Source organism: Alosa sapidissima, chromosome 13 (genome assembly GCF_018492685.1).
Source record: "Alosa sapidissima isolate fAloSap1 chromosome 13, fAloSap1.pri, whole genome shotgun sequence".
Taxonomy (NCBI): Eukaryota; Metazoa; Chordata; class Actinopteri; order Clupeiformes; family Clupeidae; genus Alosa; species Alosa sapidissima.
The window spans coordinates 25,128,289-25,140,788 of NC_055969.1; the positions used below are offsets into that span (position 1 = coordinate 25,128,289).

The 12,500-nt window shown below is 46.5% G+C and overlaps 1 protein-coding gene across 1 annotated transcript in view; it reads right to left on the reverse strand.

The window, feature by feature from the left end:
• The window catches only part of exd3 (exonuclease 3'-5' domain containing 3), a 57,929-nt gene that overhangs the window by 30,023 nt on the left and 15,406 nt on the right, over positions 1-12,500 (reverse strand). The window contains exons 15-18 of the mRNA XM_042059187.1: positions 11,527-11,696; positions 8,759-8,962; positions 7,937-7,990; positions 7,599-7,730 (exon numbers count right to left, since the gene is read on the reverse strand). Coding sequence (XP_041915121.1) covers positions 7,599-7,730; positions 7,937-7,990; positions 8,759-8,962; positions 11,527-11,696 — 560 coding nt within the window. The remainder of the gene's footprint in view (positions 1-7,598; positions 7,731-7,936; positions 7,991-8,758; positions 8,963-11,526; positions 11,697-12,500) is intronic.

Below are 12,500 nucleotides of genomic sequence, written 5' to 3' on the forward strand. Positions count from 1 at the left end.
CCTTGCTATCTGCCCACTCCTCTCCTCTCCTCCAACACCCTCTTTCTCCTCCTGCCACACTACACTGACTAGTATAAGTATATATACTCTTTTGATCCTGTGAGGGAAATTTGGTCTCTGCATTTATCCCAATCTGTGAATTAGTGAAACACACTCAGCACACAGTGAACACACAGTGAGGTGAAGCACACACTAATCTTGGTGCAGTGTGCTGCCTGCTACAACAGCGGCGCTCGGGGAGCAGTAGGTGCCTTGCTCAAGGGCACTTCAGCCGTTCCTACTGGTCGGGGTTTGAACCGGCAACCCTCCGGTTACAGCGCTAACCAGTAGGCCACGGCTGCCCCTTACTTGTTCTTGTAGTACTTGTAATGTGGGCACTCTTATCTAAGAGCATTGACTAGCACTCTTATAATGTAGGCATTCTTGTAATGTGGGCATTCTTGTAATGTGGGCATTCTTGTAACGTGGGCACTCTTATCTAAGAGCACTGACTGGTACTTATAATGTGGGCACTCTTATAATGTGGGCACTCTTGTAATGTGGGCATTCTTGTAATGTGGGCATCTTGTAATGTGGACTGTCTCTTTCTCTTTTCTATCTCTCGTTCTCTCACTTAGTCTTTCTCTCTTTTTTCTTAATGCTACCTCTCTCCCCGTCTTCACTTTATTTTAATTTTGAGGGTTTGTGCTTCTGCCTTTTTTAAACATTTTGCTCATATTGATTGTTTGAAGCTTTGTGCCTTTGTACATACTAATCAAGTACAATTTTAAAAATACAAAATCTCAACTCTTTTTGTAATTCTTTCTCGCACTCCTTCTCCAGAACCCAACCCTCACTGGTGGAAAAGTACACACCAGACCCTGCCAGACAGGAGCGGCGTTGACACCCGTCAGCCTGCTTCCCTGGGAGAATGCGTGAGAATGTGTGAGAACGCATGAGAACGTGCAAGCGTGTCAGTGGAAATTACAGATGGGGAACAGGGAGGCAAATATGGCCGCCAGGCAAGACGTCAGTGGAGGACGAGCCTCAACGCAGGGATAGAGGGATAGAGAGAGATGGAGAGAAAGAGAAAGAGAGGGGGAAGAAAGAAATGGAGAGAGGGAAAGAAGAGAGAAACACAGCATGCCCGAATGTGATGTGATATGAGAGAGAACGAGTGAGTGGGAGAGAGAGAGAGAGAGATGGATAAAGAGAGGGAGAAAGGAGTGAGAAACACAGCCGGCCCGAATGTATATAAGTATAAGTGTGTGTGTGTGTCTGTGTGTATAAGTAGTATAAGTATATATACTCTTTTGATCCCGTGAGGGAAATTTGGTCTCTGCATTTATCCCAGTCCGTGAATTAGTGAAACACACACAGCACATCCCTGCCTGCTACAGCGGCGCTCAGGAAGCAGTGAGGGGTTAGGTGCCTTGCTCAAGGGCACTTCAGCCGTGGACTACTGGTCAGGGTTCCCTCCGGTTACAGGTCCGAAGTGCTAACCAGTAGGCCACAGCTGCCCCCCATATATATGGATAAAGACAGAGAGAGAAAAGAAAGAAATGAAGAGAGAAAGAGAGAGTGGGAAATAGAGAAAGAGAGATGGAGATAAAGAGAGAGAGAGGGATAAAGGACAGAAATAAAGAGAGAACGATAGGAAGAAAGGAGAGAAATGCAGACGTAGACAGAATAAGAGAGCAGGGGGACAGGAAGAGAAAGATTTAACACACCTTTATCAAAACAACAGTTAGTGTTTAATTACTGGGACAGGAAGAGAGAAAAGGACAGAGAGAGGGAGGGAAAGAGAGAGAGAGAAAGGACGGAGAGAGGGAGGGAAAGAGAGAGAGAGAAAGGACGGAGAGAGGGAGGGAAAGAGAGAGAGAGAGAAAGGACGGAGAGAGGGAGGGAAAGAGAGGGAGGGAAAGAGAGAGAGAGAGAAAGGACAGAGAGAGGGAGGGAAAGAGAGGGAGGGAAAGAGAGAGAGAGAGAAAGGACAGAGAGAGGGAGGGAAAGAGAGAGAGAGAAAGGACGGAGAGAGGGAGGGAAAGAGAGAGAGAGAAAGGACGGAGAGAGGGAGGGAAAGAGAGAGAGAGAGAAAGGACAGAGAGAGGGAGGGAAAGAGAGAGAGAGAAAGGACGGAGAGAGGGAGGGAAAGAGAGAGAGAGAAAGGACGGAGAGAGGGAGGGAAAGAGAGAGAGAGAAAGGACGGAAGAGAAACAGAAACAGTGAATGAGACAAACAATCAAACAATATCAGTAACAGAACAGAATGAGTGACACAGAATGAGAGAGAGAGAGAGAGAGAGAGAAAGAGAGAGAGAGAGAGAGAGAGAGAGAGAGAGAGAGAAAAGAAGGGCAGGGCTAAAGCTATTGTTGAATTATGTTCATGTCTGTAGTTTTCCTTCTCCTCCATTGCTCTTTCTCTCTCTCTCTGTTTGATGTCCCTCAGACACTCCCTTCCAACATCTTTTATCTCCACAACATCTCTACTGTCTGGCTTATGACAATGTCTTGAGTCATCCTGCAACACACACATTCCTACAAGTTCACGATGGCCACACACACACGTGCAGTGACCCTCGTCCTTTATCGCCGCTCTTCAAACGGCAGGGCTTGTTGCGAGCCTGGGAACCACATTCCAGTGAGCTCACGGAAGTGTGTGTAGGGATCCATCACCCTGACAATCCTACCCTCGGTCATATCGCTGCTAGATAAACTCCCAGGAATGCGAGGCTGGTCACTCATGCCGCTAGCGTCTGTGAGCGGAAGGACCCTGGCCTAAAATATGTCTGCCGCCGTGTCATCATTCGGCATGGGAACGAAAACAGGATTTTTCTGGTATGCATATTAAGATGGATAGTGATGTTTACCTTCTGTTTACAGAACTGTGTGTGTGTGTGTGTGTGTGTGTGTGTGTGTGTCTGTGTGTGTGTGTAGGTGAACTGCATGCACGCATGTTTGTGAGAATGGGAGAGTTGAGTAAAGACCAAGAGAGATAAACCATGGATTTAACTGTGTCTGTGTCTGTGTCTGTGTGTGTGTGTGTGTGTGTGTGTGTGTGTGTGTGTAGCACAGGGGTTAATGATTGGTCAGGGGTATGGCTGGGGCCACACAGTGGGCTAAGAGGGTGTTCAGGGATGCCTGCAGGAGCCGGGGGGGTTGGGGGGAGGGCACCCATCCACTGTTAATCAAAGGACTTTACAATCAGATAACAAAAGGGTTAACTTCGCCTGGGTGGGCTTTTCCACATACCAGACTCAGAGTGTACCTCAACACGCCCCACCCCCACCTCACCCCCCCCCCATAGTCTCTCTCCCTCTGTCTCTCTTTCACTCAGTCTCTCTCGACTGCTCGTCAATAGTCTCTCTTACATTCCATCACAAGTGTCCGCAGTGGCTCCTACCAGTCGGAACCTGACGGGCTGTCACGCAGTGTATAGTGCTACGAGATTGCATGGTTACTTACAGTGTGAATGAATTGTGTTGTGACACGCTTACACTGCGAGGGGGGGGGGGGGGTTATGTGAAAAAACGTGTTGTGTTGAGATTCAGTGGCTCTGCCTGTGAAGAGATTGTGTTGTCTCGTGTTGTGAAATGAGGATGAAGTTGAAATGATTAGGGTGGGAATTAATCATGTTGCGGCATGGTGAATATGATGTGTATTGCTTGAGTAACATGATTTATCTTGTTGATTCATACAGGGGAACGATCTTGATATCAAAATCAGAACGTTGTCATCTGGTTGTACGTAGGTTGTGAAAAGGTCACACCGCTCGCCTCACATGATATTTATACGATAACTGATAAAGTGATGTCAAACTCCAGCAGAGTGAAACAGAGTCCGTGTGAGAAAAAGCAACAGACATAGAGAGGAGAGAGAGAGAGAAAGACAGAGATAGTGAGATGGAAAGAGGAAGAGAGAGAGTGTGAGAGAGAGAGAGAGAGAGAGAGAGAGGGGGAAATGGAGACTCGGTGTGTGAGAAACACGGCCCATATGGGGAAGCAGAAACAGAAAAGTATAGGTGACAAATGGTGTGAGAGAGTGACAGAAGGTAAGAGAGAGAGAGAGAGAGAGAGAGAGAGAGAGACAGAGAGAGAGAGAGAGAGAGACCGCACAAGCCTGAGGGACAGGTTTAAGACGGAGTCGGAGGGCCACCCTCCCAGGAGTAGTAGGTGGTCAGGAGCTGACACATTTAGAGCCACCACCACCACCCACCTCATAAGGGCCCCTGAAGACGACTGGACTGGAGGGTGGTCTGTGTGTGTGTGTGTGTGTGTGTGTGTGTGTGTGTGTGTGGTTGATGGATGTGTGTGTCTGTGTGTGAGAGGGAGAAAGATAGTGAATGTGTGTCTGTGTATGTGCATAAGAGTGTGTTTGTGTGTGTTGTTGAGGGATATGTGTGTGTGTGTGTGTGTGTGTGTGTGTGTGTGTGTGTGTGTGTGTAGTTAAGGGATGTGTGTGTGTGTGTGCGTGTGTGTGTGTGTAGTTGAGGGATATGTGTGTATGTGTGTGTGCGTAGTTGAGGGATGTGTGTGTGTGTGTGTGTGTGTGTGTGTGTGAGAATGTGAATGTGTAAATGTGTAGTTGAGAAATATGTTTGTGTGTGAGTGTGATTGAGAGATATGTGTGTGTATGTGTGTGTGTGTGTGTGTGTGTGTGTGTGTGATTGAGAGATATGTGTGTGTGTGTGTGTGTGAATGTGTAGTTGAGGAATGTGTGTGTGTGTGTGTGTGTGTGTGTAGGGTGGGGTGTGGGGTGTTTTTCCCACAGACACCCGAGCTCAGCCTGCAGGCTCTCGCCCTCTCACCTTCCTTGGCAGCCTTGGCTCCCCATGACAGACTATGTGAGTGTGTGTTTCTGTTTCTGTGTGTGTGTGTGTGTGTGTGTGTGTGTGTGTGTGTGGGAAGGGTGAGGTGTGAGGTATGCAGACAAGCTAGAAATCAAGATGGGTCGGGTCATCTAGGATCCCAGACATGCAGCCTGCTGAGTGAGATGGACATATGGAAAGGTGAAGTTTATCTCTTCAACTATTTCTCACTTTCTCCCTTTCTCTCTCTCTCTCTCTCTCTCTCTCATTCTTTTCTCTCTCTCTCTCTCATTCTTTTCTCTCTTTCTCCTTCCAGATTCCCCCTATTCTCTCCTCCAGAAAGCGTAACATCCATATCGCACCCTGCAGTTAACCTGTAAAACATCTCACACCAAAGACCTACTTTTAAAGTGAAGTGCAGGTCAAATCATTTCACTATGTTGGATTTATTGATTTATTTACTTGTCTGTTTGTTTGTGTGGGTGCTTCATAATCGTCTCTTTGCTGTAGTGTGACAGGGTTGCTCTCTTGATGAACAGCCGAGCCCGGCTCAGGGGAAGCGATCTCTGACCTTGTTTGTTTGTTTGTTGGTTGTTGTTGCGATCTCTGCCTTCTGCCCCGTGCGCTGTAAGGTCACGTCTGCATTTAACTCGGCGGTATATGTGGCGTAGGTGTGTGCAGTTGAGGAGTCTCGTTACTCCCACTCACACCAATCTAGGCAATCAGATGGCCTGAATTCTCCACGTGAGAACTGCCTTGCACTTTAGTAACTCATAACCTTTTCATAACTAAATAATAGTACATTGAACTATTTCAGAAGGAGGAATGGGTTGGTGTGTGTGTGTGTGTGTGTGTGTGTGTGTGTGTGTGTGTGTGATGAGGGCCGTCTAGCCAGGCTGGCCCCAGTGAGGTGTGTTATTTGACAGGTGTACGTCAAACATATGTCCACAAGTACATACACGTACACACACATACACTTCCATGTTTATACGAGTATGTACATGGTCATACGCACATTAACAAACACAAACACACACACACAGTCATGTTGCTTTGATCTCAATCTCTACCTCATCATCTCTCTCTCTGTTCTACCCGACCTCCCTTTCTTGTTCCTCTCAGACTCTTATCCGCCACTTCCCCTTTGCACTCTCCTTACACACACACACACACACACACACACACACACAGACACACACACAGACAGACACACACACACACACAGTCCCATCACTCAACTTCAGCTTGTCCTTCTCTAGCCATGTGTCACTCTTGTGTTCCCCTGCATAACGCCTCAACACTACTTATCTGTGTCCTCCATCACAGAGCCTCTGTGCAGTTCTCTTTATCTCTCTCTCTGACTAACCTCCACCCGCTCTCATCTCACCAACACCTCTTCTTACAATCTTCCTATTGTTCTCTCGCTCTCTCCTCTCTCTCTCTCTCTATTCACACTGCAAGTTGTTTATTTGTTGCTATCTTTGCTGCTTGGCCCCCAAATAAGTATGTTTACCTTGGTTCAAGATAGCTAGGTTACCTGGCACAACACCATGACTGCTAGAAATTATTCACAAGTCCGTAACAATCTTATTTGTTTATACCGTCTCTACGGTAACAACATGCTATTTCATACGGGTATAAATACACACAGCACAACGATTGCTGTGACTGACGACTAAATGAGAATGTCATATCATTATTAAATACAGCTTTGTGTACACCCAACAGGTTAATGGACATTCTATGGGAAAGAGGCCTCTCTCTCTCCCTCTTTCCCTTTCTTTCTCTCTCTCTCTCTCTCTCTCTCTCATCTCCCTCATCTCTTATCTGTGTGTGTGTGTCTCTGTCATCTCCGAGTCGCTATCTGCCCGTGTGTGTGTGTGTGTCTGTCATCTCTGAGTGGCTATCTGCCTGTGCGTTTCCTGTGTGTCTTCCCACTCTTGTTCTTGGCCCAGGGGTAGTGGGATCCCATTGTTCCCGTGGATGCCACCCCCCGAGCCCTCCGAGCCCTCATGATTCACAGGAAGTGCCGTTCCACCGCACCGCCTCTATCTCCCCGGCCACTTCCTTCCCCCCGAACGCCACCACCGCCTTCGCCGCCGCCGATGGTCCTTCCTCCACCCTCGCCTTCCTCCCAGTGATGGAAAAGGCCTCCTGGGGCTGCCGGACCATCCATCCCCTGGCCCCCTGGAACGCGCTGCCCGCACTCTCACGCTACGCGATGCGCTTTCTGAGAAACGGTGGCGTGGTTCCGGGACTGCGGGGATGGATGAATGGGCGGGCGGGGTGGTCAAGGAACCAGGGCGGAGGAAGTGGGCTTCGGGGTGGTGTGATAGCAGTGACAGTGGATAGTGGACACACACACACACAAACATTTACCCTCTCACACACACACACACATACACACATGGAGGTTCACACAAACAAATACTGTATGTACACACTCACATGGGCAAAACCACCCGTACAATCAGAACTGTGCACGCACACACGCACGCAAGCACGCACACACACACATGCAAGCACACACACACACACACGCACACACACTCACACACACACACACACACATGGAGGTTCACACAAACAAATACTGTATGTACACACTCACATGGGCAAAACCACCCGTACAATCAGAACTGTGCACGCACACACGCACGCAAGCACGCACGCAAGCACGCACACCCACACACCCACGCAAGCACACACACACACACGCACACACACACGCACACACACACACACACACACGCACACACACACACGCGCACACACACACACACACACACACACACACACACACACACACACACCTGGCATCGGCTGAATATGTCCTGCGGGGTGAGTCGCACGTGGAAGTGTCTGAGGACCTGCACCGCCTGGTCCCGCGCCTTCTCCGAGCAGTCCAGCGCAAAACAGCGGCCCTCTGCCACCTGAGACTTCAGCTGTGGACACACACACACACACACACATACACACACACATGAATACACATACATACACACACACACAAGCGCGCGCGCACACACACACAAAAAAAAACACATACGAGAACAAAAGTGTTAGCTGACACATCTGTTATCACCTCATATAGTTCACTCTCTCTTTGTTTCTCACATATACACACACACACACACATTGAGTCACTTACGGTTTGGTACGGCTGGCCGGACGTGAGGATGACCCTGTCTTCAGCGCGGGCCAGCTAGAGAGGGGAACAGGAAGAGGAAGTGGACTTCTGAGACAGTCACAGGTCAAAGGTCAATGGTCACTGAGCCGTGAGGTCCGGCATGAGAACACAAGCACACCCTGCCCGCACTCTGACCACTAATTACAGCAAGGATACACACACACACACAGATACACAAACTTTACAGCAAGGACACACACACACACACACTTTACAGTGAGGATACACATACACATACACACACACGCGCACACGCACACGCACACGCGCGCACACACACACACACACACACACACACACACACACACACACACACACACACACACACACACGCACTTTACAGTGAGGATACACATATACACACACACACACACACATTACAACGAGGACACACACCCTTCTCTCTCCGCCTACTCTCAGACATGTAAACCAACTTGGCACCAGTGAAAAAGATAAAAACCTATTTTGTTGTGTCATGTTTGTATGTCATGCTGAGTTTGTTGTGTCATGTTTGTATGTCATGCTGCTTTTTGTTTTTCGTTCCAATTGACCCTGGGATAAATAGAGTTTTCTTTTCTTTTTTATTTAACTGAATTTTAACTGAGTTTTCAGTGGTTGTTAAGCTCAGATGCTTGTAAAAGGGTTCCAGTGAATCATCATGACACCAAACAAATGTGTGTGTGTGTGTTCAAATCATCTTCCGGTGACTTTGCAGTCCACTTTCTGGTATGGTGTGTGTGTGTGTGTGTGCATGCATGTGTGTGTGTGTGCATTTTAATTCACCTTGGCTGCTACTTTGTGGTCATCCACATTCTCCAGGATGACGGTGTTGACCCCCAGGCAGCGGAGGTAGCGTCCGAGGCCCTGCAGCATGTTGTCACACACCACCCGCAGGTCCTGGGGGGCCACCACGGGCCCCCCCTCCCCAGGACTTGGCCCCCGGGGCTGGGACAGCGGCTCCGCAACAGAGGCCTGTTCAGAGTCTTTCTGCTTCCACCACACACACACAGGCACACACACAGACACACACACACAGACATGTAACCACCCAGACACAGACACAGACACACACACACAGACACACACACACACACACACACACACACAGACGCAGACGCAGACGCAGACGCACACACACACACACACATGCGCGCGCACACACGTAACACACACGTAAACCCAGCTAGGCACGCACACACGTAAACCCACCCACACATAGACACAAACATGCAAACACACACACACACACACACACACACACACACAGACACACGTAAACACCCACACATAGACACAAACACACAAACACACACACTCACACACACAGAGACATGTAACCAAGATCATATCAGCTTTGTGCTTTGTGTTCCTGTAAACTAACCATCGAACCTTCCTGTCTATATCCTAATCTCACTGTACTGTAACAAGCTTCATCATTTATAAAAAAGGTATTTTTACTTCTAATGATTTTTCTCAGAGGTAAAGTATGAAACATGTTAAGCAAAGTTTTGTAGCCCATTTATCCTTTAGGTTTTGCAATAACTAAAGGCAAACTTTGTATATGACATGAAGGTTATTTAATTTAGCTTGCTAACATTGGCAACTTGGTTATAACTGTCAATAGAAACAACAAGAACATTTTAATCATTTAATAATAATACATCGTTTCTTATTATATACTGTGTTGTACATTAAAGGCGCTCTAAGTGATGCTGGGTACAGTCAATTCTGTTGACGTTCAAACAAAACAGAAAGCTAGCTCGCTACTTCCTCCCCCTCCCTCCCGTGCCAATGAAACTCTCCTAAACGAGCATCTCGTCTGTGATTTGCTGAAACAGTTTGTTTTGTTTTCAAGGTTTGCCCAAGTTGTTTTGTGGCTGTTTTTGGAGCCTGGGTTGTCCAGAGATCACGTTTGTTTACAGTGTATTCAGGACACAGGCAGCTAGCGGATGGTGAGGTGATGTTTGCTGTAAGTGACAAAAACAATTTTAGCTTAAAAAACGCATGACATCGCTTGGAGTACCTTTAAGATCTAATGTCTGTGTGTGTTTCAGTCACTGCAGTGCAGACATTCTCCTCTTAACCCCAGTAAGTATGAGTGCTGGCATTATTTATTTTTAATTTATTTGTATCTCTTTGCACAATGTTGAATTTTCCCTAGCAGGTTTGTGGTTATGTAGAGACACCTGGGATCATTTTAGTGTCTTTATTTATTATTTTTATTTATCATTTTAGTGTATTTATTTATTATTATTTATATACTATTGTTCTCTCCCCTGCAAGTCTGTGGTTGTGTAGACCACCTGGGAACACAACTGGGAACATTGTAGCATCTTTATTGTCCCTTGCAGGTGTGTGGTTGTGTTGACCACCTGGGATCTTTGTAGTCCAGAACAGAGGGTGCTGATGCTGAGGGACAGCCAGCAGAGGGTCCAGGGTGTGAAGCTGCAGTGTGACCCTTCACACACACACACGCACACACACTCACAGTACAGGGTGAGGAGGGTCCAGGGTGTGGAGCTGTGGTGTGACCCGGCAAGCCTCTCTGTAGAATGTGCCATGCTCTTTGGCTATGCCAGGAGCGTTCTTGTTTTGTTTTTTGGACACGCACGCACACACACACGCACACACACACACACACACACACCTTCTCCAGCAGCAACACACACCCCCTGTCCATTACTACTGGTGATACTACTCATCACCACACAACACACACACACAACACACACACACACACACACACACACACACACAGTACCAAATGCAGCACTGACCATCTGCTCATCAGTACTGCCATTTTTCTCTTACTACTTAAAGAAGCACAGGGTGTTGATATGTTTTACTAATGTGAATTGTATGCCTGACTCTACATTGATTTATTTCAATGAGATAAGACAGTTAGCAATAACCCTTTTGAGGTATATTTGATCAGGTTTAGATACTAAAAACAATACAGTATTTATTCATGTAAGTCTTGATCATAGCATTATTGACTGATTCTGATGCCTTATTCCTGCCCCTTAGTCTTCTCATCCTCTTGCTGACTTAGCCAGCTTAGTCTGTTTCTACACATCAATTTTCCAAAATAAGAGCGGAAATTTAATTATTAACTTAAATATCTTAACATGAATACTTAAAATAAGCAATACTTGACTTAAATCACGATGTTTTTAAGTTCTCTGATCCCATGGATATTTGGATATTTCCTCTTACTTAACAAGTGGCATTTTCTTGCTGCCTTGGCAGATATTTTTGTCTGAAATACAAACGTCACATTCTCCCAAACTTTTTTATTTTTTACTTATTTTTGGAGGGACTTTTCTGTAATGTAGTAATGATGTCTTTTACATTGACATTTTGTTGCCATTAAAAAGTAAAAAAGAATAAAAACATATCTTAACAGTTGATCTGGTTAGATCTGATCTAATGTCTGAACAGTTGATCTGGTTTGATAACCTTTCCTCTATTCTTCCTCTTCTTGGAAAAGTCTCTTCTATTCAAGGTATCCTCGTGTGTGTGATGATGTGTGAGGATCAGCGGTCACTCACAGTCTTCTTGCGTCCCTTTCGGCTCTTGTCCCGGGGCGTTCTCTCCTCTTTCTTCTTGCCTGCAGCAGAAGGGCCGGGTACTAGGGAGAGCAGATCCGTCGGGAGGCCGAAACGCGCATGGTTCTCCTTTAGAACCGAGTGCACGTCCAGCAGACAGTACGCGTCAGCCGCTGGACGGAGGGGTGGAGAAAGAGGGGATAGAGAGCAATACGAAGAAAAAAGAGAGAGGGAGGGAAAAGAAAGAGTGGAAGATGGAGTTTTAGATAAAGGTGGATAGATACTTATCCCAAGGGAAATTTTAACCCCAAGTCATACAACTCCCTTCCCTGGGAAAAGCAAAAATGAAACCGCTACAAAATGTAAACTAAAGTCCTTGATAATAACAGATCATGATATGATAAAACAAGGTCATTGTCAGCGTGACACACCATAAGGAAGTCACATTATGCAGGCTCTCTCATTGTACTCATCTCACGCTAACAAGCTCAAGAACTCAGTAACAACCAGCTACAGAATAAAAAATAAACAATTATGGCAAATATTTTGACGTATAATTCCACATGTCAAATATAACAATCTATTTCCTCTTCCTATAGTGCAGCAATAGCACTGATATAATGTAATAACATAAAAAGCAGCGTGATAATGTGCATCATGACAAAACACAGTGAGATATGATATATTGTGACGTGATAAAGCATGATGTGATGTAGTATGTTGTTACTTAGCATAATCATGTCCTAATCTGTAGCATGATGTGACCTAGCCTGTCCTAGCTTGGCATAAGCATGTGTGTAGTATGAAATGCGGTATCATGTCCTAACATGACATAAGCATGTCCTAGCGTGTAGCGTGATGTGACCTAGCCTGTCCTAGCTTGACATAAGCATGGCCTAGTGTGATGTGACCTAGCCTGTCCTAGCTTGGCATAAGTACTGTATGTCCTAGCATGTAGCGTGATGTGACCTAGCCTG